A 25,369-nucleotide genomic window follows, 5' to 3' on the forward strand; every position below is an offset into this window, starting at 1 on the left:
TGACGACATAGCAATTCTATCGGCTACACTATGAAAATAAGTTTTATTTCAGACAGAAGATAGGTGATGATCAATCACTGCCTGGCCAAGGGAAGAGGGAAGCCATTTCTGGTAGTGGAGGAAGTTAGAGACTGGGGAAAAGGATATTGCCCTGGGAACAAATGTGAAATAGCGATGTTAAAGGAAACGACAACCATTCTTCTACTGTGCAGAGCTGCCATCAGATGCTCTGATCCACTCAAGAAATAAAAGGGAGGCACCTACTCAAACGCATATTCACTGCTCTATAAGGGAGCAAGCATTTGACTTGTGTCGTGGACTCGAACTCTTAACTACTAAATGTGTGGTTCAACCTGGTCTGAGTTTACAAACTTTTCTGTTGCGTGCACAAGCTAATTACTGAATTGAAGTCATCAGGAGGCTAGTTGGTAACTTATATGAAATAAATAAGGGTCCATGAATTGAATAAGGAGGGGTTGTAAGTCCATTTAGAAATAATGTTTTAGTTGTTGATGTGATATGATAGGATTTGGAAGGGGGGTGCTCAATAACCATAGAAAGTGTTCTTTCAAGGAAAAGAAAAACTTTTCTAGAATATGAAATAAACTGGGAAGAGGACTGAAGAATTTGAAAAAAAAAGAATTTCTAATAAAGAAACATTCAGAGAATAAACGTAAATACTTAAAATTTGGATGACTTACAAGAACATCTTAAAGACTACTTATTTTACAGATGCAATCCAAATGAAAAAAAAAAAAAACAGCTAAATTGCAAAATGTTGCATTCAGTAATCACAATCTCAAAATAAAGTGGGGAATAACCACATGGGAGGCCCTACAGCAGTCATCTCAGGATTTCCAAGAGGATCCAACAAAATTAATCAGAAGGCAGTAACATAAACCCCTAAGGGTAAACACATGTGCAGTAACCCTCAGTTCCTTATTTCTCATCATGCAAGGTCCATACTTTTTCACCTAAGGTCATGACTTGAGTAGATTCCACTACTTGCTCTTCTCCACCCACCTGAAATTATTTTCCTCTATTTAAAACCTCCTATGCATCTCTTATGCCCCAGGATACAGTCAATCCTAGGGCCTGAGGCATAGGATTCCCTTCATGTGTGGTCCTCCCTACATCCTCATTGCTCCTGCTGCTGCTAAGTCACTTCAGTCATGTCCAACTCTTTGTGACCCCATGGACTGCAGCCCGCCAGGCTCCTCTGTCCATGTGATTCTCCAGGCAAGAATACTGGAGTGGGCTGCTATCTCCTTCTCCAGGGGATCGAAACCCATCATTCTTACATCTCCTGCACCAGCAGGTGAGTTCTTTACCACTGGTACCACCTGGGAAGCCCACATCCTCATTTTAGGTCCTGTTTTTTGTCCCCTTCACACTATGTCCCAGTTTCACATGTGGTCTACATTCTAACATAGGGCCATATTGAGGCTTGGTTTGTCCCTTTTCCTGAAACACTCTCTCCTCTGTTTATCTTTTCTTTATCAGTAAATACACTTTCACTTGCCACATGTGACAGAGTCTTATTCATTTTGCAAGTCTCAGTTTAAATGTTATATGTCACCAGACTCTTCACAGCCCTCCCCCATACCCTCTGCATTCCGGCCAGGTGCTTTCAAATCTTGATATCTCATCAATGATTGGACTTTCCATGTTTCGTTATCATTTTGTGTGTAATTGGATGACTCTTTTGTTAGAGTTTTGTTCCACAAGAATAAGTACAGTGTCTATGATATTCACTCTAAATACTGTATCTCTCAACGCCTAAAAAACTTATTACTCAGTAAAATTTGCTGAATAAATTAATTCTATAAGCAGTCATATAACAATTTCTAAACTTTCAACAGAGTAAATATTAGGTATTTCAAAAACTAACAGAACAATCTCTTTTACTTACAAAAAAAAAATTATCTCCTTCAGCCACATATTTGTGTAAAGATGTCATAGGACTAAGACTAAGCAAGGGAAAAGTCATTTAATACAACGCTTAAAAACTCCTTTATATGGTTTGCTTTTATAATTCAAACTGTGGAGTTTACTGTTAATAGAAAATAGGTAAACAATACTGACATAAATTCTGCTGTTATATTTTATTCTTTTTTTAATCAAGAAATACTTTCAGTTCTATGTAGAGACTGATTTTATAGCTTGCTAAATGATGTCTGCACCAAACAAGAAAAAAATCCCAAATAAAGAATTGTGTGAGGGCTCGCAATATCTAAGTTACTTTAGTGGTTCAAAGAAGTATCCAAATGCTTATTTATTAGCCCATAAAACATCTGGGTAAAGATTTTCTGTAAATGACAGTACATAGGACTGGTCTATGTAGGGCTTCAGTTTGATGTGGAAGAGGTCCATTTGTTGTTGGTGAACCATTAAAGACCTTGTATATCAATTCACTCAGTCATTCCTACCATTTTACAATAAACCCAAGCCACTGGTTTTGTATGCTAAGTCCAGGCAGCTACTTAGCACAAATGGATTCTACTAAAACAAAGAAAAGCAACAGAAACGTTCTACACCTAGTCATCACCTTGGAGTGTGCCAAGTTATGTTTTTAAAGGGTTAACACAGAAAACTCTTGGGATTTGCTCCATGTTAGAAGTGAACTTTACTTCTGACATACTCTCTCTGAGTTTACTTAGCTGGAAATAATGGCTACTACAGTTAGGTAATTCTACATTCCTCTCAGCTCTTTCACAACCCCCAGCTTGTTTTTTCTAATCCACATATAACTTCTGATACAGAATCTCCCCCAATATTAAAAATTATATTTGGGACAAAGAGGGTTAATCTATGCAGACACAATATCAACATATTTCTCCTTATTGAAACATGGAAAATGTCTCTATGGTGTCCTTAGGCCTCAGCAATATATATATTGCTGTGATCAGCAATATATATGAAAGACTCATTTTATTACTTTCCCACCACGGACCACAAAGTTTGAAAGAATGTGTCAAATAAACCGTATTAATTAGTTAACAAGTTTTTAGTAAACTACAACAAAAAGTTTATTGAACCAAAAGTATATCTAGGTAATGAAGAACAACTGAAAAATCATGAAAACATGGTATTCTATTTTATTTTACCTAATAAAAAATATATAATCTAGCAACCAATATAGATATCAGCTTAGTTAAGTTATTCAGTCATGTCCAACTCTGCGATCCCATGGACTGCAGCACACCAGGCCTCCCTGTCCATCACCAACTCCCTGAGTTTACTCAAACTCATGTCCATCGAGTCAGTGATGCCATCCAACCATCTCATCCTCTGTTGTCCCCTTCTCCTCCTGCCTTCAATCTTTCCCAGCATCAGGGTCTTTTCAAATGAGTCAGCTCTTCACATCAGGTGGCCAAAATATTGGAGTTTCAGCTTCAACATCAGTCCCTCCAATGAATATTCAGGACTTATTTCCTTTAGGATGGACTGGTTGGATCTCCTTGCAGTCCAAGGGACTCTCAAGAGTCTTCTCCAACACCACAGTTCAAAAGCATCAATTCTTCAGCACTCAGCTTTCTTTATAGTCCAACTCTCACATCCATACATGACTACTGGAAAAACCATAGCCTTGACTAGATGGACCTTTGTTGGCAAAGTAATGTCTCTGGTTTTTAATATACTGTCTAGGTTGGTCATAACTTTTCTTCCAAGGAGGAAGCATCTTTTAATTTCATGGCTGCAGTCACCATCTGCAGTCATTTTGGAACCCCAAAAAATAAAGTCTGCCACTGTTTCCACTGTTTCCCCATCTACTTGCCATGAAGTGGTGAGACTGGATGCCATGATCTTTGTTTTCTGAATGTGGAGCTTTAAGTCAACTTATTCTCTCTCCTCTTTCACTTTCATCAAGAGGCTCTTTATTTCTTCTTCACTTTCTGCAATAAGGGTGGTGTCATCTGCATATCTGAGGTTATTGATATTTCTCCCAGCAATCTTGATTCCAGCTTGTGCATCATCAAGCCCAGCAAATATAGTTATAAAATAGTAATAACATTAGTATATACTTTTTTTATTTAATGAGATGAATGCTCTTTGATTAATTGATATGACCTTACAAAATACTGAAAATAGTTCTCACATCACAAGTGCTTCACTTTAGATTATCAGTAGCCTTCAGGTTCCTGTTCACTTAACAAAGAGGACAGTGCCACAGCCAATGATTCTAACTCATTTATACTTTTGTCCCAAGAATGGTTTGGGACATTTGGGTGCTCTTCTCCATCACACCATGTTTAAGTCAATTCATCAAAACCATTTACTGAGACTCTCTGAGCAAGGAGGTTTGCTATTGGCTTAATTACAATATAGAAAACATGTCCAGGTAGAGAGAGACAGCCCTGACACTGTGAGAGTCACACTGGTTCCTGAAAAAATAAATGAATCTTCATATTTTTCCATTAGAAAAAGAATTACTCCAATTTCAAAGGAGGTACTTGGATAGGTACATATATTTACATCAGAAAAAATATATATATATATAAAATATAACTTTGTGTGACACTAAGTTATAATTTGATTAGCCCTTTACTTAGTTTTTATAATCCCCGAAAATTTTGTACAGATTGGACCAACTTATCTCTGTGAACACTTTTAGCTGCCTACCCAGCAGTATCTCATAAAGAAGTGCCTGAATATCAAAATATTAGCACACACAGACTCAGAAAATAGATGTTAAATAAAATCAGGACCATTCACAGTAAATGTAGCGGAGGCGGGGGGCGGGGGGAATATCAGGAGTTCAATGTTCCACAAAGGTCTAAAATCCAGCTGCTATGCTGCTCAGATATAGAGTGGGATATTGAATAATTATGATATCAGCAATATAGTAATAGGAGCAAGAAGGCTTATCCATCAGTGACATCTTTGTTCTTCATAAAAGCTTCTCAACACACAACAGGCAATTAGTAGAGTGTAAAAATGGACTGGGGAAAGAAAATAAAACTGCAACTACGAGGAATACATTTCCACTCACCTTTGCAGTTGATTTGTTTTTAGGGAAAATGTCAGTGTACATCACACGAATTTTAAGAAATTAAAAAACAAACTAGTGTCATTGCCTGCAAAGTTTAACTTAATAAGGTGGTGAGGAGTCATAAGTCGCTGAGACCACTAGGGCACCATTCAGCTTATTTCTTCTAGGGAATTAAAGTTTTAGAGAAAATAAAAATTAGAGAAAAAAAAAAAAGCTTCAACAGCAATGCACCCTAGTGGCCTGAATAAGGTACAGTAATGCTGTTTCCTAAGTACTTAATTTTCTCCTGTGAGGGACTGAATAAAGTCCCCTGTGCTTAATTAAATCATATCACATTCCAAGGCATGAAAAGTATAATTATATGCCTGTGAGAATCTAACTGGAAAAGCACAGTTAATGCTCTTGCTCAACCCCTGAGATCACCAATAGATATCTAATGTAGATTATAATCAGGCTTTCTGGCTTTCCAGCCCTTTACACTCCCTCCCACTTCCTTATGTTAGTTCTATTTTAGGGCAATGGTTTGGTGCCATCTAGTGAAGTACAAGATGCACCCTTCTATTAACAGAAACAGTTCTGAGCCTTCATGTTTAACAGAAGTAACAGTAGCATTTGAAACTTGAAATTGTAAGTAATTTCAACTTGGGTTACTATCTTTATCATGTTTATGCCAAATTAGTTGTAAAAGAGAAACCAAACTGTCTTTGTGACAATAATCTTATTTGTACATTCAATAAATATGTATTAACTCTCCAGTGTGCACTGGCACTTAACCAGGTATTTGGGGATACAAAGATGAGTAGCAGGCAGTGCCCTTCTACTGCCAAGACTTGCATTATAGCGGGGAATAAGCACATAGGCAGACAACTGCAGCAATGCTGAGAGCCTACTGCTTGACAGACACTCTGCCAGCTTTTTTATGTGTGTTAGTCCCAACTGCTGCAAGAACTGTGGGTCAGGTATTATTACTAGCAATTTATGGAACAGACACTCAGCTTAAATTTGCCAAAAGTACACGCTGGAGGCAGCAACTCTAAACCCAAGTCCTTCTGAGTTCAAAGACTGAGATTTCTTTCTCACACATGGTATCTTTTGTTGGGTACATAGTAACAGAGCCACAATGGGCTTCCCTTGTGGCTCAGTTGGTAAAGAATCCGCCTGCATTGCAGGAGACCTGGGTTCGATCCCTGAGTTGGGAAGATCCCCTGGTGAATGGAAAGGCTACCCACTCCAGTATTCTGGCCTGGAGAATTTCATGGACTGTATAGCTCATGGGGTCACAAAGAGTTGGACACAACTGAGCAACTTTCACTTTCACTTTAGTAACAGAGAAATGCCCGGGATATGTCAGTACATTTAACTCAGTAAATAGAACCCAACTGCTGTAGAAAGAAGCCAGAGTCATTTTTGATTCTTCCCTGAACTTCACTCACACACAATTACCACATCTTTACCTCTCCCTCATGGATTTCTCAAAAGCAACTCTTTGCATCCACACTTCCACCACCCTAATCCAGAACACCATTCATCACCTCTCAGATGGAATACTACAAAGGCCTCCAAAGCACTCCCCTTACCTGAAGTCATTCCAGCTCCACCACAATAGATATTTATACTCTTTTTGAAATGCAAATCTAATTATATCACACCGTGTTTAAGTGATTTTCCTTTAAAATTAAATCTAAATAGCAGTGCATGGTTTGTTTCGATGACATGGATTCTGCCTCACTCTGCCTTTTCTCTCCAATTCTCATCATGCACTCACTCTAAGCGTTAGTCATTCTAATCCTTTCAATTTCTCAATCTTGCATGCTTCTTCACCTCCTGGGCTCTGAATTTCCTCCCCACCTTACTTATCCAAATTCGAAGCCTGCTTTTTAATTTTAGACCAGATACCAACTTTTCTATAGAGACTTCTCTGATTGCTCCTTAACATAGCTGAATTCCCTTAGAATGGTCTCCCACATGTCCCCACCCCTCTTCCCCATGGCACTTCAGATACTTTACACAAAATGCCAATTTGCTTTTCTTTAATCTTTACTAGCTTATGGAGTTATCCCTGCACTGAGAAGTCAGGGATCATCTGTGTCTTGTTTCAGTTGAATTTATACAGATTATGATAAAATATCTGAAACATAATAGGTAAAAATTAGTGTCTATAGAGTCTCTGAGAGCAAATACTATTTTTAAAATAAAAAGCTTTATGTTGCCTTCAAGAGATAAGTCAGTGTACATCAACTGTAAAATAACTATCTTTTGGGGAAAAAAGACAACAAAAACACAACCTTTTTTTTAGTCTTGGTTTTTGTTGCCATCTGTTATTTCAAGGGCAATGCAGTATTTCATTCAGAATACCTGATATTTGGTTCCACTTACCACTTAAAGCAAGAGACAGTAAAAATCTCAGTGAAAGGAAGAATTAACATAAAAGTCAAACTGTGTGCCTGGGATGAAGAGTGTGATTTAACTTGGAGATTTAATGGGAGAAATTTATAAGAATACCTCCTCAAATTAAATTGAGAACTTACCTGGTGGCTTGGACAGTAAAGCGATGCCTACAAGGTGGGAGACCCGGGTTTGAGCCCTGGGTGGGGATGATCCCTTGGAGAAGGAAATGGCAACCCACTCCAGTACTCTTGCCTGGAAAATCCCATGGACGGAGGAGCCTGGTAGGACCCATGTGTCCGTGGGGTCACAAAGAGTCGGACACGACTGAGTGATTTCACTTTCACATTTATTAAGGAGTCCTATTCTTCCTAAGTGAAGAATAGCACTTTTCACTGTGAAGAACAGCACTTCCTAAGTCCTATTCTTCCTAAGTGAAAGAGAAGAGTGAAAAACTTGGCTTAAAACTCAACATTCAGAAAACTAAGATCATGACATCCGGTCCCATCACTTCATGGCAAATAGACAGGGAGACAATGGAAACAGTGAGAGATTTTACTTTGGGGGGGCTCCAAAATCACTGCAGATGGTAACTGCAGCCATGAAATTAAAAGCCGCTTCCTCCTTGGAAGAAAAGCTATGACCAACCTACACAGCATATTAAAAAGCAGAGACACTACTTTGCCAACAAAAGTCTGTCTAGTCAAAGCTACAGTTTTTCCAGTAGTCATGTATGGATGTGAGAGTTGGACTATAAAGAAAGCTGAGTGCTGAAGAATTGATGCTTTTGAACTGTGGTGTTGGAGAAGACTCTTGAGAGTCCCTTGGACTGCAAGGAGATCCAACCAGTCCATCCTAAAGGAAATAAGTCCTGAATATTCATTGGGAGGACTGATGCTGAAGCTGAAACTCCAATACTTGGACTACCTGATGCAAAGAACTGACTCACTGGAAAAGACCCTGATGCTGGGAAATTTGAAGATGGGAGGAGATGGAGATGACAGAGAATGAGATGGTTGGATGTCATCACCGACTCAATGGACATGAGTTTGAGTAAACTCCGCGAATTGGTGATGGATAGGGAAGCCTAGCATTCTGCAGTCCATGGGGTTGCAAAGAGTCGGACTTGAATGAGTGACCGAACTGAACTGATTCTTTGTAAAATTCAAAATTATAATATAGAATGCAACTTCTCTAGTGTCCATGAACTTGATGATTCATTCTTCTGGAACCCTGAAGCCCTAGTGATTTTAGGACATTTTGGGGGTACTTTATATATTTTGTTCTACCATAATTTCTTTATTATTTATCTTTCTTTCTATGCCTTACATTTTTCTAGATTGCAACTAAATTATAAGCCTTTTAACAATATAAAACCTATGTTTTCAGAGGCAAGCGTGAATTGCCAAATTACTGGTTTTCATGATAAAGTTCTGCTGCATTTAGTTTGAATGTTAAATAGGTTTCTCCTTAAACATGCATGCATAATATAAGCTTTAGCCCAGAAAAAGTTCAGGAAGTTTTTAAAATAATTTAAGAGTAAAATTCTGTTAATTTTGGAAAGTGGAGGTATTTAGACACATGTTATTCTTGATCCCATTGACCAGACACCCACTGAAAACTCATTCTAAGCCACGCAATACAGCATCTATATGTCCATTCTTATCCCCCATCTTTCCTTCAGCAGCACAGTTGGTGAGATTAGACATGCAAATAAAGGGTTAAATAATAAAAATATAAACAGATTTTACTATCCAATGTATGGTGGAGACAAACTTAAGCAGCTTTAATAAACAGACTTCAAAGATCAAATCATTTCTACTTCTTGCTACATGAGTTCTCCAATGGCCTTAAGTAAAAAGAAATAACATTCAGTCATAAACATATTTGCCACTCCATTTATTTATATGGTCATGGCCTTAGGATTCAAAGCTTGAGCTACTAGTCCAGGATATTACAAAGTACAATTATATATTAAAGAAATAAACAAAAAGACAGATGGTTTTTATGCTTCATTGATCTAAACAACTGATCTTCCTGTGGAATCCCAAATGATATCTTTTCCGGAACTACTTACTGATAAATATGGATTGCAACTGATCATAAAAAAATTAATGTCTCAAAATCCTCAGAGTATTAAAATGGTTACTTTTTCCAACTACCCATTCAGTGTATTTTCTGAATATACAAAACCATGCATATGTAGAACAGTATAAAATGCTAATATTTTCATGTGTCTCACAGCAGACAGAAGAGCATAGCAATAGAAAATCAATGAAGCAAGACTTCTAACTTTTTTCTATGCCAATCCCTTTTGCAGGAACATTTATCTTCCAGGCATTTTGGGAAATTATCCTTTCTGTCTGGCTTCCTTTGTCCTCATAGAAAGTGAGAGAAAAGTGGGAAAGATAATGTTTATTTGAGTAAAAGCCAGTTTGGGGGAACCAAGAAACAGAAATGACTTTTATTTTTTATTTTACTTTGTAACTTCTATGCTCAGTCAGACCGAGAATACCTGTGTTTACTTAATACTACCACAAATTATCACTAAAAAATCGGCCAGCTTTTATAAATTCCTGCAATTTAAATTTATTAATTTTACTTGACAAGATGAACTTTAGCTTAGGAATCTAACAACTATTTCTAAGAGAAGCATCTATCCATTCCATGCCCCCTTAGTTAGAGCAACAAAATGTTAAGCTTCAGAACTTGTATCTCAGAGATGAGAAAACTCCATCCTGGAGAATAAGTACATTATCCAATATTATATGATGATTTAATATTATGACTCAGAAACCAGATCTCCTATCACTCACCTCAGGATACTAACCTGGATGAAATACGCTGCACAAGAACATTTCCTGAGAAACTGTGGAAGTAAAAACAGAGACAAACAACAACAAAACCGTAAAAAGGGAGTGGCATAGTTAATAAACAGATTGAACTATCATCTGCTTATGAAATTCATTTTTTCCATTTGTATTATCAGTTTCTCCCTCTGTACTAGATTATTTATGAAGGCAAACAAATCTTTATTAAGCAACAAGAGTAACATCAGCACCAAATGTTAGAGTAACAAAATTTCCCCATAACCTCATATTTCTCCACCCTCTTTTCTCTGCTTCTTAGTTAAAATAATCTTTTCTAGCTCCTGCTTTGGTTTACAGTCTTTTCAAAACCAACGCTAACTCAGCTTCTGATCTCAACATTCTCTTCATTTGATTCTTCGAATCATGAATGATTTCTTGCTGCTAAATTCCATGATCATTTCTTTGATTATTTCTGAACAATTTCTGTATTCCCCTGAGGTCAGTACGTCATCCTTAAAACATGTTCTTCTCTAGGATTTCTTAACACTACACTATTTTCCCTATTCCATTCATAGCTTTTCATTGGGCTCCTTTACTAGGTGTATAAATACTGTGATTTTCCAAAACTCTGTTCTGTATGCTTTCCTCTTCTTTGTGTGTGCCCTCTCTCCAAGGCTCTGGCTTTCACTAATATCAGTGTGAAGACTCTGGAAACTGTCTCAAAAGGGTGTGTGCTATCTAGATTTGTATACTGTCATCTCTACCTCTCCTCTGGTAAGGATAATAGTCATGAAACAACATAAAATAACCCATACAGAATTATTGAGTTTTGCTTCCAAACCCATTCCTTCCTGAGCATTTAATCTAAGTAAATGATTCTATAATCTGACCATCTGAACAAGCCAATATCTCAATTATTTTTCAATTTGAGATTTTCTTTAATTTCTCTTTTTACTTCTCATTCTAACATCTAATCCAAAGCCTGGTCCTATTGACTTTATCTAAGAAAGAAAAAAATACATATAACCTAAATACATCTACTTTTCTCCATCTTCATTCAGTTCAGTTGCACAGTCATATCCGACTCCTTGCGGCCCCATGGACCGCAGCACGCCAGGCCTCCCTGCCCATCACCAACACCTGGAGTCCACTCAGACTCATGTTCATTGAGTTGGTGATGCCATCCAACCATTTCATCCTCTGCCATCCCCTTCTCCTCCCGCCTCCAATCTTTCCCAGCATGAGGGTCTTTTCAAATGAGTTAGTTCTTTGCATCAGGTGGCCAAAGTATTGGAGTTTCGGCTTCAGCATCAGTCCTCCCAATTAATATTCAGGACTGATTTCCTGAATAGGAAATAGGATGGACTGGTTGGATCTCCTTGCTGTCCAAGGGACTCTCAAGAGTCTTCTCCAACACCACAGTTCAAAAGCATCAATTCTTCTGCGCTCAGCTTTCTTTATAGTCCAACTCTCACATCCATGCACGACTACTGGAAAAACCAGAGCTTTGACTAGACATTAATGTCTCTGCTTTTTAATATGCTGTCTAGTTTGGTCACAACTTTTCTCCCAAGGAGTAAGCGTCTTTTAATTTCATGGCTGCAGTCACCATGTGCAGTGATTTTCAAGCCCCCCAAAATAAAGTCTGTCACTGTTTCCATTGTTTCCCTATCTATTTGCCATGAAGTGATGGGACCAGATGCCATGATCTTAGTTTTCTGAATACTGAGTTTTAAGCTAACTTTTTCTCTCTCTTCTTTCACTTTCATCAAGAATCTCTTTAGTTCTTCACTTTCTGCCGTAAGGGTGGTGTCATCTGCATATCTGAGGTTATTGATATTTCTCCCGACAATCTTGATTACAGCTTATGTTTCATCCAGTCTTCATTACCATTTTCATTGTCTCTCCATCTGTCCAATGTGATAACATTCAATGGGTCTCTTTGCCTATACTTTATCTCCTCTACAATTAATTTTCCACGTATAGCTAGAGTGATCTTTTTTAAATGCAACTCACATTTTGTCACTTTCCCATTTTCTTAAAATCCTCCAACAGCTTTCCATTACACCTAGAATAAAATTCAAATATTTACTGTGATTTTGCAAAGCTTTATTCTATTCACCTCTACAACCTCACCTTCTACTTTTTCAAGTTTTCTCTGGATACACTGGCCTTCTTCATTTTTAATTCAGTTTCCCTTTTAATTCACCAAGCATATTCAAATTCAGTTCCTTTGCAAGAACAATAATAATAGCTAAGATTTGAACTATAATAATGGCTAACATTTATTAGTCAATTAACTGTGTATCAAACACTAATCAAAACACTTGGCATATATTTTTATATAATCCTCCCAATAACTATTTGAGTTAGGTATTATTACTGCTGTTACCCACCAGACACTGAGAGGTTAAAAACTGTTCAAGACCCCCAGGGAGTGAGTGATAAAATCAGAATTTAAATCCAGGCAGATTTCTTAAACCACACCTCCAATTACTTTAGAATCCTGCCTTCCTCTAGTTGTCTCACTGTCTAAACATCTCTCTCTTCAAGGATCCATAGCTTCCTCCTTGTCAATTAGATCCCAAATTAAACATCACCTTCTTTGAAAGGTATTCCCTACCCACCCATCTAAAGCAGTTCCCCTGTCCCTCTTTATCAAATTATTCTACTTAAACATACACTAAATTTATTCCTATGTGATCTATTAGCTAGGTTGCTTATTTTTCATTTATTTTCTCACTCTTCCCATCAAAATGTAAGCTTCACCAGAACAGAGGTGTTATGTCTTTCTCATTATTCTCAGTTCAGTTCAGTGGCTCAGTCAGGTCCAACTCTTTGTGACCCCATGGATGGCAGCACTCCAGGCTTCCCTGTCTATCACCAATTCCCAGAGCTTATTCAAAATCATGTCCATCACAAAGATGATGCCATCCAACCTCAGATATGCGAGGAACTGAATCACTGGAAAAGACCCTGAGGTTACTGATATTTCTCCTGGCAAGGCAATCTTGATTCCAGCTAGTGATTCATCCAGCTCAGCATTTCACATGATGTACTCTGCATGTAAGTCAAATAAGCAAGGTGACAATATACAGCCTTGACATATTCCTTTCCCAATTTGGAACCAGTCTGTTCTTCCATGTCTAGTTCTAACTGTTGCTTCTTGACCTGCATACAGATTTCGCAGGAGGCAGTAAGGAGCTCTGGTATTCCCATCTCTTGAAGAATTTTCCATAATTTGTTGTGATACACATAGTCAAAGGCTTTGGCATCTGAACGCTCTTGCTTTTTCAATGATCCAATGGATGTTGGCAATTTGATCTCTGGTTCCTCTGCCTTTTTTTAAATCCAGCTTGAACATCTAGAAGTTCATGGTTCACATACTGTTGAAGCCTGGCTTGGAGGATTTTGAGCATTACTTTGCTAGCCTGTGAGACAAGTGCAACTGCGTGGTTGTTTGAGCATTCTTTGTCATTGCCTTTCTTTGAGATTGGGATGAAAGCTGACCTTTTCCAGTCCTGTGGACACTGCTGAACTTTCCAGATTTGCTGGCATATGAGTGCAGCACTTTCACAGCATCATCTTTTAGGATTTGGAATAGCTCAACTGGAATTCCATCACCTCCACTAACTTTGTTCAACAAACAAAAAAGTGAATTCTTCGCTTCAAGTGTGCTTTTTACATTAATACTACAAAAACTGGTTTACTGAAAGGCTGTCACTTTGGGATTAAGACTTGTGGTGGGCTGAGCTCAAATTCCGAATGGTACCAGAAAGACAAACTCTGACACTGCGCATTGTGAGTCACTAAGGAGAGAGGAGACAGGTAGTGGGTAATAGACATGGAGGAACATGACGGAGAAGGATATACAGAGAAAAATCAAAGTACACAAAGCACAAAGTTCTTAAGTATTCACAGGATCTGTCCTTGCCAGACTAGATACAAAACATTTTTATTTGAAACCAGAGCTAACACAGTTTCGCAGGCATATTTTGAAAATGCTTTTCATCTAACTTAAAAACCTAGTCACTGAAATCTTCCAGAGTTAAATATTTGTAAATTTATATTGATTTACTAGATAAAAGACATAAGTTATTTCCACACAGATAAGACCACTACCCTTATCAAATGTAGTTAGACATAATAAGAAATATAACTCCATTAAACTTATCCTTTTAAGACTCTCACCTTGATTTTTTATAGAAAACAAAACATGGGAGATTAGTTGAATCTGCTTGTTTCTATGTTTGACCATTCATGGGTATGTTTTGAAGAAGAGTACAAGTAAATGTGGCTTAAAATGAGATAAATGTCTAGTATTTAAGAAGGTTGTGTTAATGAAAGAAGTGTTATTATATAGTTCAGTACCCAGGGCTGAACTTCTATAAATTTTATTTATCATCAACAGCTATTTAGTGCACTCAATGCTACATCTTTTTTTCTCCAAATAGTTTTGGCCTGAAATAAATTCTACTTAACTTTCCTTGCCAGTGGAATTCAAAAAAGGAAAAGAAGAGGAACAGTAAGGATAGCATGTAAACAATCATATTTTGAGAAGTTAGAACATATGAACCTATTTTGTCTTCCTGTTCACCTTATACCCTCAGTATCTAGCACAGTCCTGGTACACAGTAATTTCTCAGTAAATGGTTGTTCAAAAATACTTATCTCACATTTAAATCGCTAGCTATTTATTTCACCCTCTACCATATTTCAGAGAAAAATACTACTGCTGCAAGAGGAAAGCAAAGTCATTTTTAATTGAGGTTTAGAAGCTTTTAACCTCTGGTGCAATTTCTTTGTTAATTCCTGGTCTAAACACTATAAGGCTTAGCAGTATCTCTTTGCCATATAGATACAATGCTGGGTTAGAGCCAAACGCTTCAGAAGCCAAGATACCCCAAACCACCAAAGTGTTATCAGTTTCTAGAAATGTTGATTCATAAGATTCATGTTGAGAATCCTAGTTCCAAAGAGTATTCTTATGCAAACCTTACTAAGCTGTCCAACGCAATTCATATTAAAGTTATGTCAATATAAGTTATTCAGAGGATCATTTAAACCCAGAAAACAACTTAACATCTAAAGTATGCATATGACTGAAGGAAATATGAGCTTTGCATCTTCTTGCTTTGTCCAAGTTTTCAGGCACTGGAGGCCACCTATGGCAACCGGGTCAATTTTGCTGAGAAGGCAGGTTAAAAACCCCAGTTTGAGGTTTAACTTTATGGTCTGTCCATCCAAAATGTTATATTAAACTTTATAACTACAAAATCTCTATTCACTTTCAGTATTAAAACAGTCTGACATCATCATAATTTATTACTGATTGTATTACCATTTGTTCATTTCCTCTGGGTATAAAGTTTTGTGGGGATGAACATTATCTTACATTTATGTTTCATATTTGGAACATTATATTGATCTATCTCCAGAACTAATTTAAACTGGCATCTGAGATTCCTTGTATCTTCTTTTTTAATGATCATGAAATGTTATTCACCTTTAAAAGATATTTTTTGAGACATTTTAAACTAATTATTCCTTCTATAGAGAATAGATATTCAATAAGTGCATATTCTTCCAAGGTCATAATCACCTACTATTCTGAAACAAAAAACAATTCTACTGGAATCACATGATCAGTACCTTTTAGTACAGCTCCTGCAAATGTATTAACCAACGTTATCACTTACTAGCTTATCTTAACACTTATATGAAGTGACTGATGAATGTTAAAATTCATAATATGGATTCTACCTTTTTAAGATAAAAAAACTGAAGAGAGAGAGATTGCACTATTAACTGTAAAACAGAGCAAGAAGTTTAGAGAACACAAATTCAATCTAGTGCTTACAGTACTGAAATCAAATTAAAATGCAGAGTATTCACAGCTTCCAAATCTGGAGACTATTTACATCTTCAATTTCCAACTACCTCCAAGACCTGCAAGGAAGCATGGCAAATAAAAATCTGGGAATGATTTTTCAATAGGCAATATATATATATATGTAACTTATGCTTTTTTAATGTCCACTTTTAAGTTTTTGCAACTATATTAACTTTTTAAATTATAATTCAGTATTGTGTGTGCATGGCTAGAGTGAAAAGCAACAGTCACCTTCTCTGAACCCACTGGCACTAACAGGTTAGAGGAAGAACTTCAAAATGGCAACCACCAGCACTGCCCTCGGCAAGGTGGCCTGAGATTGCAAAATTGCTCCCACCGATGTCTCAGTCCACAGGTAGTATCCCAATTGCTTTACACACCTCCAGAAGATGCTTAAAGATCAGAAGTGGATCCTCTTCACTGATGGTCCATGAACTTTTTAATCTGGTGCTTTGTTTTTCCCTTGTCAAGAGGCCCACCTCTGCCTCTTCTACCCTTCTCAATGCTGTCCTCTTACCCTTTGTTGTGGAGGCTCTTTCAGCTTTCAGATCCCTTTCCAAGGGAATAATACTCCATTGGAACTATTCCACATGTAGTTGCAGATTTGCTGTATCCATGGAAAAAGGTGAGTTCAGGATCCTCCTGCACTGCCATTTTGAGTGCTCTTAGAGGCTGAGTCCCTTACTTTTCTTCAAAGCAGAGCAGCTCCATCCTCAGCTCTTATCTCCTTTGCATAGACATGACTGCATCTCATTTAATCCTACACCTTTAATTAATTAACCACTCCCCGTCACTTTCTGCCTTCTAGAAATTTGTTAAAAATTTCTTCTCCACTCATGGCTTTTGTACCATTCTCTTTACTTTGACCCCTACCCCTACATTTTACTCCTTTACCATCATTTTGATGAGATCTTACAAAATAAAGGCAATAAAAGCACTATCATCTTATGTCAGTTACTTTTCATATTTCACCTACACTTGATATTTATATTTTGTTCAATGAAATAATTTATTGTTCACGCCTAAGGAGGAAGCCACATATTGTACTTTGTGGTGTTTTCTTAGTAAAAGGGATGTCTTTCTATCTATCTCAATGTACTTATACTTTAAATTTTCATGCACTTATCATCTGTGCCTTTACAAATATTTATGTAAGCCACCATTAAAGATTATATAGCTTTCACTTACTGAGTGCATTCAGAGAATACATTCAACTTATACTCTTTCAAGATACATTTGGGGCTTCCCACATGGTGCCATGGTAAAGAATCTGCCTGCAATGCGGGAGACCTGGGTTCATTCCCTTGGTCAGGAAGATCCCCTGGAGGAGGAGATGACAACCCTCTCCAGTATTCTTGACTGGAAAATGTCATGGACAGAGGAGCCTGGCCGGCTATGGTCCATGGCGTTGTAAAGAGGCAGACATGCTAAGCACAACACAACCCAGGATATATTTACCTCTTTCTAGTTCAAACTGATACTGTTTTACTCACATACTGTTCATGAGTTTATACCATCTTGAGCTAATAGGTTTAACCAACGATCTTGCTATTCAATATAGATAATGCCACTCGACTTCTGATTGGCTCAGTTTATCCAGTCTTGGGAAATTATAAAGTAATTCATTTATATAAAATGTACAAAGAAGCTATCACATCGAGTTTTCTCAAAAAAAAAAAAAAAAAAAGAAGGAGAAATATCTTCAGCTTAGACTTTATAAAAAGCTGAAGATTACTTACTGTGTAGCCATCAGTGAAGTAATAGAACAAAATATAATGTTATTATTTATCATCTTTCTAGCTGCATGCTTAGTATTCTGCCACTTATAAATTATTCTTATGAGGAACATACATAGAGAAAAATTAGCCAAGATAAGTCCTAAGCTACAATTAGTTTTGCCCTTTATTTGCTCTGGGGATCTATTCTTTTCTTTCCAAACACACAGGAACCAACAGGTACTAAGGAGAATTTTATCAATTCTAAGGACAGGCAGAGGTGGATAAGCAGCATGGGCCATATAGAACAATTTTTTAAGTGGAAAAAAAGAACAGAAAGGAAAAAGTGATATAAATGGATAGTAAATAATATTTCTTTGTTTAGACAAAAGTCAAAATTGATAGACACTCAGAATGTGTATGATAAACCACTTTTAAATTTTGCTGTTAAAAAAAAATTCACAAAATGCCTGGGTTCCTTTTTGGTTTAGACTTTGGCACTTAAGATGTCCAAGCTCTTCCTAAGATTTTATTCATAACTAGAGTGATAAAAAGTATAATTTTTCAACAAAGTCATTAAATTTTATCATTTATTATATCAATTGATACTCTGTACCTTTCATGGCGTGGGACTACAGGGTCTGGGGGCTTGACTTCTGAGGGATTTTTTTTTTTTTTTCTTTTTAAAAATATGGAACGCTTCACGAATTTGCGTGTCATCCTTGCGCAGGGGCCATGCTAATCTTCTCTGTATCGTTCCAATTTTAGTATATGTGCTGCCGAAGCGAGCACCTGAGGGATTTTTTTTTCCCTTGTACGAAAGCTTAGGGCTGCTCTACCAGACCTAAAGGCGTTTTAACCTTCAAAACTTCAGGCAGACTGTGATTACAGCTTTATTATTATATCCTATAAAAATAACTTTCACAGGAGCTCCTCATTTACCAGTAGAAACTGAAAATCAGCTTATAGAATTCTTTCTGGCTTACAAAAGTAGTCCAGAGTCTCAAAGCATGAGGAGAGAGGGTCAGGTAAGGGGAAGCTGAGCTGAAGATCAGGTAAACAGGTCCATGGACAGTTTAACTATCTGATTCAGCAGCTGAATTGGTAAAATGATAATGACTTTCTTCATTTATTTCTGTCCAGATTATAGAAATAATTTCCCATTTTAAAACTCCACACTTTGGATTTACAGCACTGAAAAAGCCACTACTTGTGATTCAAATTATAGTTAAATCTTAGCACCCAACATGAATGATCATTTATTTAGAATAAGTGATATTAATTCTCTTTGTTTTGTTTTAGGATTCATTTCTTTGCTGTTGGTGTAAATATGTGTGTTGGAATCATTGGCCATTTTCACCCAACATGTTTATATTGCTTTATTTTCAGCCTGTGGCAAACTGATGAAAATCACAGGCCCAATTACAGTCAAGACATCTGGAACCCGATTTGGTGCTTGGATGACAGATCCTTTAGCATCTGAGAAAAATAACAGGGTATGTTGCTTCCTCAAATACCTCTGCTTAGAATTATGTTTTATTAAATTTTATGTCTACTAGACTTTCACTTGTTCTCAAGAACATCAATTTCTACTTGAAAAGTACTATACTGTTTGCAAATATTTTCAGCTTGATAATATTAACATATCCACAGATATATGGCAAACTTACTTTAGTAAAATGCTCTATCCTATAATTTATCAGTATAGTGAGTCTAATTTTTACTGGTTTTAGACCTGTTTTATGCTTTTAAATGGCTAATTATAAGTGGACGAAATTCTCCGTATACTCCTTCTATAATTTGTTCCTTAGTGTTAAAAAAAAAAAGAAAAAAACACTAAATAAGTAAAAATCTCAAGAGTTAACCAATTCACTAAACAAGCCATATATTCCTAGAATCTACGGGTAATTTTAAAGAAAACAGTGCTGCAACTTTAGGGGTATCTGGCAATATCCGTATTAAGAAAATCAACATATTAGAAACATACTGTGGCTCTATTAATGTTCTATTACTGAATTCAGTATACATTAGGATTCTCAAGAGTTATATCCAAACAAGTTATATCCAATTAAGTTTAGTAGCTTAGTTAGTAAAATTATTTCATTAAAAGGTGGCTGTACCTATAGGCTGATCCAATGAACAATTATTACTAGAAGGTTCTGTGGTATCCATAAAGGGAAAATAAGTTGAATGTACAAAATTCGACCATATATTTTTCATAGCAAGGGAAGGAATAAACAAATTTTCCAAAATGTGATGATTGTTGCAATTATCACTAATCAAGTTCATCAGGTAAATGAACAAAGTGATGTGTTTTGCATTGATATATGGTTTACTCAGTGATAAGCACCAAATGATCGAAAACTAAAAACAACAAAAAAAGAAAGGACGAAAAAGCAAGTCAGCTTCAAGGCAGTACATTGTTCCTTTCCATGTAGCCCATGCCACTGTTTTTTGTCAAAGCCTGCAGTACCATCACACTGCAGCAGTTAAGTGGAAAGAGAACATTCCAGAGCATGACAATATTAATTCTTAGTCCTAATTCTTAGTGTCTTTATTTTGGAATTCTCAAAAAAGTATATAATTTAATTATTCCATTTTCCCCCTTTTTTCCAGGTCTGGTACATGGACAGTTATACCAACAATAAAATTGTCCGTGAGTACAAATCAATTGCTGACTTTGTCAGTGGCGCTGAATCAAGAACATACAACCTCCCTTTCAAGTGGGCAGGAACTAACCATGTCGTCTACAATGGCTCACTCTATTTTAACAAGTATCAGAGTAACATCATCATCAAATACAGCTTTGATATGGGGAGAGTACTTGCCCAACGAAGCCTGGAATATGCGGGTTTTCACAACGTTTACCCTTACACATGGGGTGGGTTCTCTGACATCGACTTAATGGCTGATGAAATCGGGCTGTGGGCTGTGTATGCAACTAACCAGAATGCAGGCAATATTGTCATCAGCCAACTTAACCAAGATACACTGGAGGTGATGAAGAGCTGGAACACTGGCTATCCCAAGAGAAGTGCAGGGGAATCCTTCATGATCTGTGGGACACTGTATGTCACCAACTCCCACTTAACTGGAGCCAAGGTGTATTATTCCTATTCCACCAAAACCTCCACATATGAGTACACGGACATTCCCTTTCATAACCAATACTTTCACATATCCATGCTTGACTACAATGCAAGAGATAGAGCTCTTTATGCCTGGAACAATGGTCACCAGGTCCTATTCAATGTCACCCTTTTCCACATCATTAAGACTGAGGATGACACATAAGCAAATGTAATTTGTTGTCATCAATCTAAACAGTGTCATTTGTGATCAACTCTATAGGACCCCTTCTGTTTTCTCTTTATTATAATGTTTATCATTTCTCCAAAGCATTTTTTTATTATAAAGTTGGTGTTTCAAAAAACATCTGAACTTGTATAAATTAGCCTGTTGGAAACACATCTTAACTTAATTTACAAGGCCTATCATGTCCTTGTCATGAAAAGCACTAAAAAGAGCTTAAGTGGCTAAAGTCATACTTTTACAAAAGATTAATGATCTGCCTTATATTAGAGTCAGAGATTAATGGTGGCTTAAATGCATGAATGTCTTTTTTTTTTTTAATCTGTCATTTTTTTACTGTGTTTTGCTCCACATCAGAAAATATTTTGGTAGGAATTAGGGGAGAAAACACTTTCCCCTCATTTATTTCTAAAACAGATTTAAAGATCTTATTTATATGAGAAAATAATATTAATCATTTTGCTGTTATACGATTCTCTGATGCGGTGCTGTACAGTCATTTTTAAATCTCTTGCTAACACTTTATTGGCAATACGTATTTCTACCATTGTAACCACCATTGTGCAATTGTATCTCTTCACTTCTGTGAAAGTAAGTAATATTTTTTTATAAAATACACTGAAGTTTAATCTCAGTAATCATTATGGGTCACTTTTCAAGAGTGGTCAAGAAAGAAGTATCTTCTCAACCTACTCCTTTACATAAGCATTATAAACTAAAAAGAAAATCAAATCACATCTCTTACATAGAGTCTTTATTTTATCCCAAGTTTATTGGACCACTGACATGGAATCCTAAAACTGACTCAGTAAGGATGAGCTGCTCTGTTCACTCCACTGGAAGCAACCCATATAGTTGCTTGCAAAGATGCAGCTTGCTCACAACTGGACTTGATTCTACTCATTTATTACACATTCAAATTTTGTTCTTATATAATTGAGTATATTAATGTTTTAACTTAAATTTTACATAAAACTGGCAATAATTAACTCCTTATGCCAGGATTCTAAAAGTACATGAAGCACATATGAAAACTCTTAAAATTAAATTTTTGTAATGTCATCTAGACTTATAAATTCTGAAGAGCTGTTGGCAAGATTTGTACAAAAGAAAATTGTGGGAAAACTTGGGAGTTGCCCAGGTTAAATGTTTAAATAATCAATTCAGAACAGAAGATGGGAAGACAACCCCTTGTTGCCCTGATTCATTGCGTGCAGAAGTGGTGTAACCAAAAAAACAGAGCTTTAATAATATCTTATGTTAATAACACCAAAAACATATAATCAATATATATGAAACATGTCACTGTGTTTGGATGTACTTTCTACATACTTAAGGCAGTTTTATGGAAACCAGTGTGGGTTGGTTTTACAATTTAAAAAAGTATATTCTATAATAAACAATATATAACTTAAATTGTTGTAAATGTTTAGTTTCACATATACATAATACTATCATTTCCTTTGTAAAGTAAGGATATAATAAATCAGATAAGGCATTGTATAAAGAAATAATTCTTAAGAGTAATTCATTTCAAATGTCACAAGTAAAATATCATTCTCAAATATCTTACCATTAAAATTTTAGGATGAAAAACTCAATCTTGAAATTGTTAAAATTTAACAATTTATTTTTTTAACCTACAAAAAGATATTAGCATGATTTAATGACCATTCTGTGTTCTTTTGCAATGCTGTCTTCTCTTTGAAACATTTACATATGTTCTCCTCTGCTTTTGAGAGTTAGAAAATTTAGGGGACTCACTTGTCATTGTACACACACTACAAAAATATTCAGCCAATATTTTGTACATCAAGAGTTTGTATGAAGAAAGTCAATTTCAGAAATGAATGAACTTTTTGTAGATGGCCTCTAGTGGATATCTGGGTCTCCATTACTTTCAGAGAAATAATGTAATATGATATCATTTAAATTCACAACCTGGATGTTCACAGCTTTTTTGTGAGATGTACAGCTTGTAAAGCACTTTATTGTTTTCTATGGAAGAGTTCATCGCCACATCCAATTACAGTGTACGTGCTGCCAGAGCAGGCACAGATTTCACTACCGTCACTACAATGGGGGTAATATAGGTTTAAAAATGTGATTTGCATTAAACACTTAGTTTAAAAGTGTTTTCTTAATAAATTATCAGTTTGTGCCTGAAATAAATAAGAACTTACTCTAATCACTGTTTTTTTTTTTTAATGTCCAACAAATTTTATGAGGGAAACACTGACTATTTTAAAATCATACTTGTTATTCAATCAGCAAAGAAATCCAAGCTCAGAAAGTTTTAATTCTAAGTAAACTGTATAACTGGTATTTTTCTAAATTAACCAGATCATTAACAAACGTCTATGTCATTTAAATAATAATATGATCATGGTCTGACTGTGTTTTGTGTGACATTTGTTATTGTGGTACTTGAATCATAATACTTACTACTTGCACCTGCACTTATATCTATGCATTCAGAAAATGACAGTGTGTTAGAGCATTACCAATATGTAGAGATAAAAAAGAAAAAGAAAATAGTAAGTGCCCAGATGCAACATTTCATATAGTGATAAGGTTGTGATAAGATTTATCATGAACTCAAAATCTCTATCTATAGTTCCTATCACCATATTTATATGTATACTTCGTCTTTATAATTCAAAGTATTTTCTCTGATGAAATCTTATTTTCATAAAATTGATTCTTGGTACTATCAAGAAAATAGTCTTCAGATCTGAAAGTTACTATCAAAAGTACAAATATTTAAAATAGAAGAATTATTTTAAAAGTATAAATATAAAATTGTACTTATGTTCATCAACAAATGAAACCAGTTGCTTTTCTACTAAGGTAAATTTTACATGTAATAATCCCTTAGCTTTATTATCCTTAAATAGATTTTTTAAAAACCCTATCTGGTCTCCTTAGCACTCAGTATTACCAAATTTTTTCTGCAAAAGCTAAATCTGAATGCAACTGTCAGCAAAACTAAAAGTATCCCTTCAAGTTAGAACAAATACAAAAAATCATCAACACTGTATAGTTTCTAAAAACCAAGCTTTCTAGAAATATGTTTACTTTTAAAAAAGAATAAAAAATGTCACCCTTTTGGTAGAAACCAACATAATACTGTAAAGCAATTATCCTTCAATTAAAAATAAATAAATTTAAAAATGGCATCTTGCTAACTTGACAAGGTAGGTATGATTGTGCACTTTACTAAATGTACAATTTGAGTTCTTATATGACAATATAAAATAATGTCAGTTTATAGATAAAGCATATTTTTCCTCTCCATCATCACATGATAAGTGGACCATGAGAAAAGCTACTATAAAGTGGTCTACCTTGCACAATACACAAGGAACAGTAATTAAAACTTATATGCTGTAGGATGACACAAAGCCTTAATCTCTGATTTCTCATAGCTACAAATAATCATTTCTAGAAAGGCTCAGAGGCACTGCATATCATTCAGTTTAGTGGGCTGTATCCACACTAAAATTTAGATCATGGAATGATTTGTTTCTAAAATTGAGTAAGATCAGCATAAATCTCTTAGCTGATAGTTTGTCATAATCAATGACACTTCAGAAAAGGTCCTAAGCTTAATAAAATGTGTTCTGTTGAATTGTTGAACTTCTACCAGAAAAAACACAATGAAAACACTAGCTTGTGGAGGAAAAACCAACTTCACCAAACTTTTAGTTAATAACTATAAATGATGAACTCCATGGATGGCAACCTCTTAAACAAAGAACAGAAAAGTGTTTACCACGTAACCAATCAGAAGGAAATCCTCCACAAACTGACTTTACCAGGCTGACTTTTTCCGAATCATACCTGAAAATTATGTGATATCCCTCTTCATCAGGTTTAGAAGAATTTAATCATGTTTGCAGTCTGCCTTGTCTCCAAAATATCAAACTAACTGACAGAAAACATATCCTCTTTGAAGCTCAGTTCACTGATTGCTATATAAGTTTTACAAGTATAAATTATTATTATTGAACATGACTTGAAAATAATATAAAAAGAACATAAAGTTTACCTTGTCATGCATTCCTAGTACTTTCATAATGCTAACCATCTTAAAACATCACTCATAGTTATAGATATGAAGCAATACGGTCAATATGAACGTGTTCTCAGGAAGAGAGCTGCAAGAAATCTGATGGTAAATCATACTCATCTATGTAGTTCAGTACCAAGCTACATCCTTAAGCTATTTGTTGTTCAGTTCCTCAGTCACATCCAGCAC

General features: G+C 35.9%; 1 protein-coding gene and 1 non-coding gene across 2 annotated transcripts in view; one reads left to right on the forward strand and one right to left on the reverse strand.

Moving 5' to 3' along the window:
* OLFM3 (olfactomedin 3) overlaps positions 1 to 23,499 on the forward strand; it is a 203,157-nt gene extending 179,658 nt beyond the window's left edge. The window contains exons 5-6 of the mRNA XM_043460505.1: positions 19,186 to 19,292; positions 20,413 to 23,499. Coding sequence (XP_043316440.1) covers positions 19,186 to 19,292; positions 20,413 to 21,090 — 785 coding nt within the window. The 3' untranslated portion in view covers positions 21,091 to 23,499. The remainder of the gene's footprint in view (positions 1 to 19,185; positions 19,293 to 20,412) is intronic.
* On the reverse strand, positions 18,482 to 18,588 carry LOC122437407. The gene has a single exon (XR_006268236.1). It is a non-coding gene; the product is annotated as a U6 spliceosomal RNA (small nuclear RNA).
* Positions 23,500 to 25,369: the final 1,870 nt, after the last annotated feature.

The sequence above is a fragment of the Cervus canadensis genome, chromosome 2, assembly GCF_019320065.1.
Source record: "Cervus canadensis isolate Bull #8, Minnesota chromosome 2, ASM1932006v1, whole genome shotgun sequence".
In the NCBI taxonomy this organism is placed as follows: domain Eukaryota; kingdom Metazoa; phylum Chordata; class Mammalia; order Artiodactyla; family Cervidae; genus Cervus; species Cervus canadensis.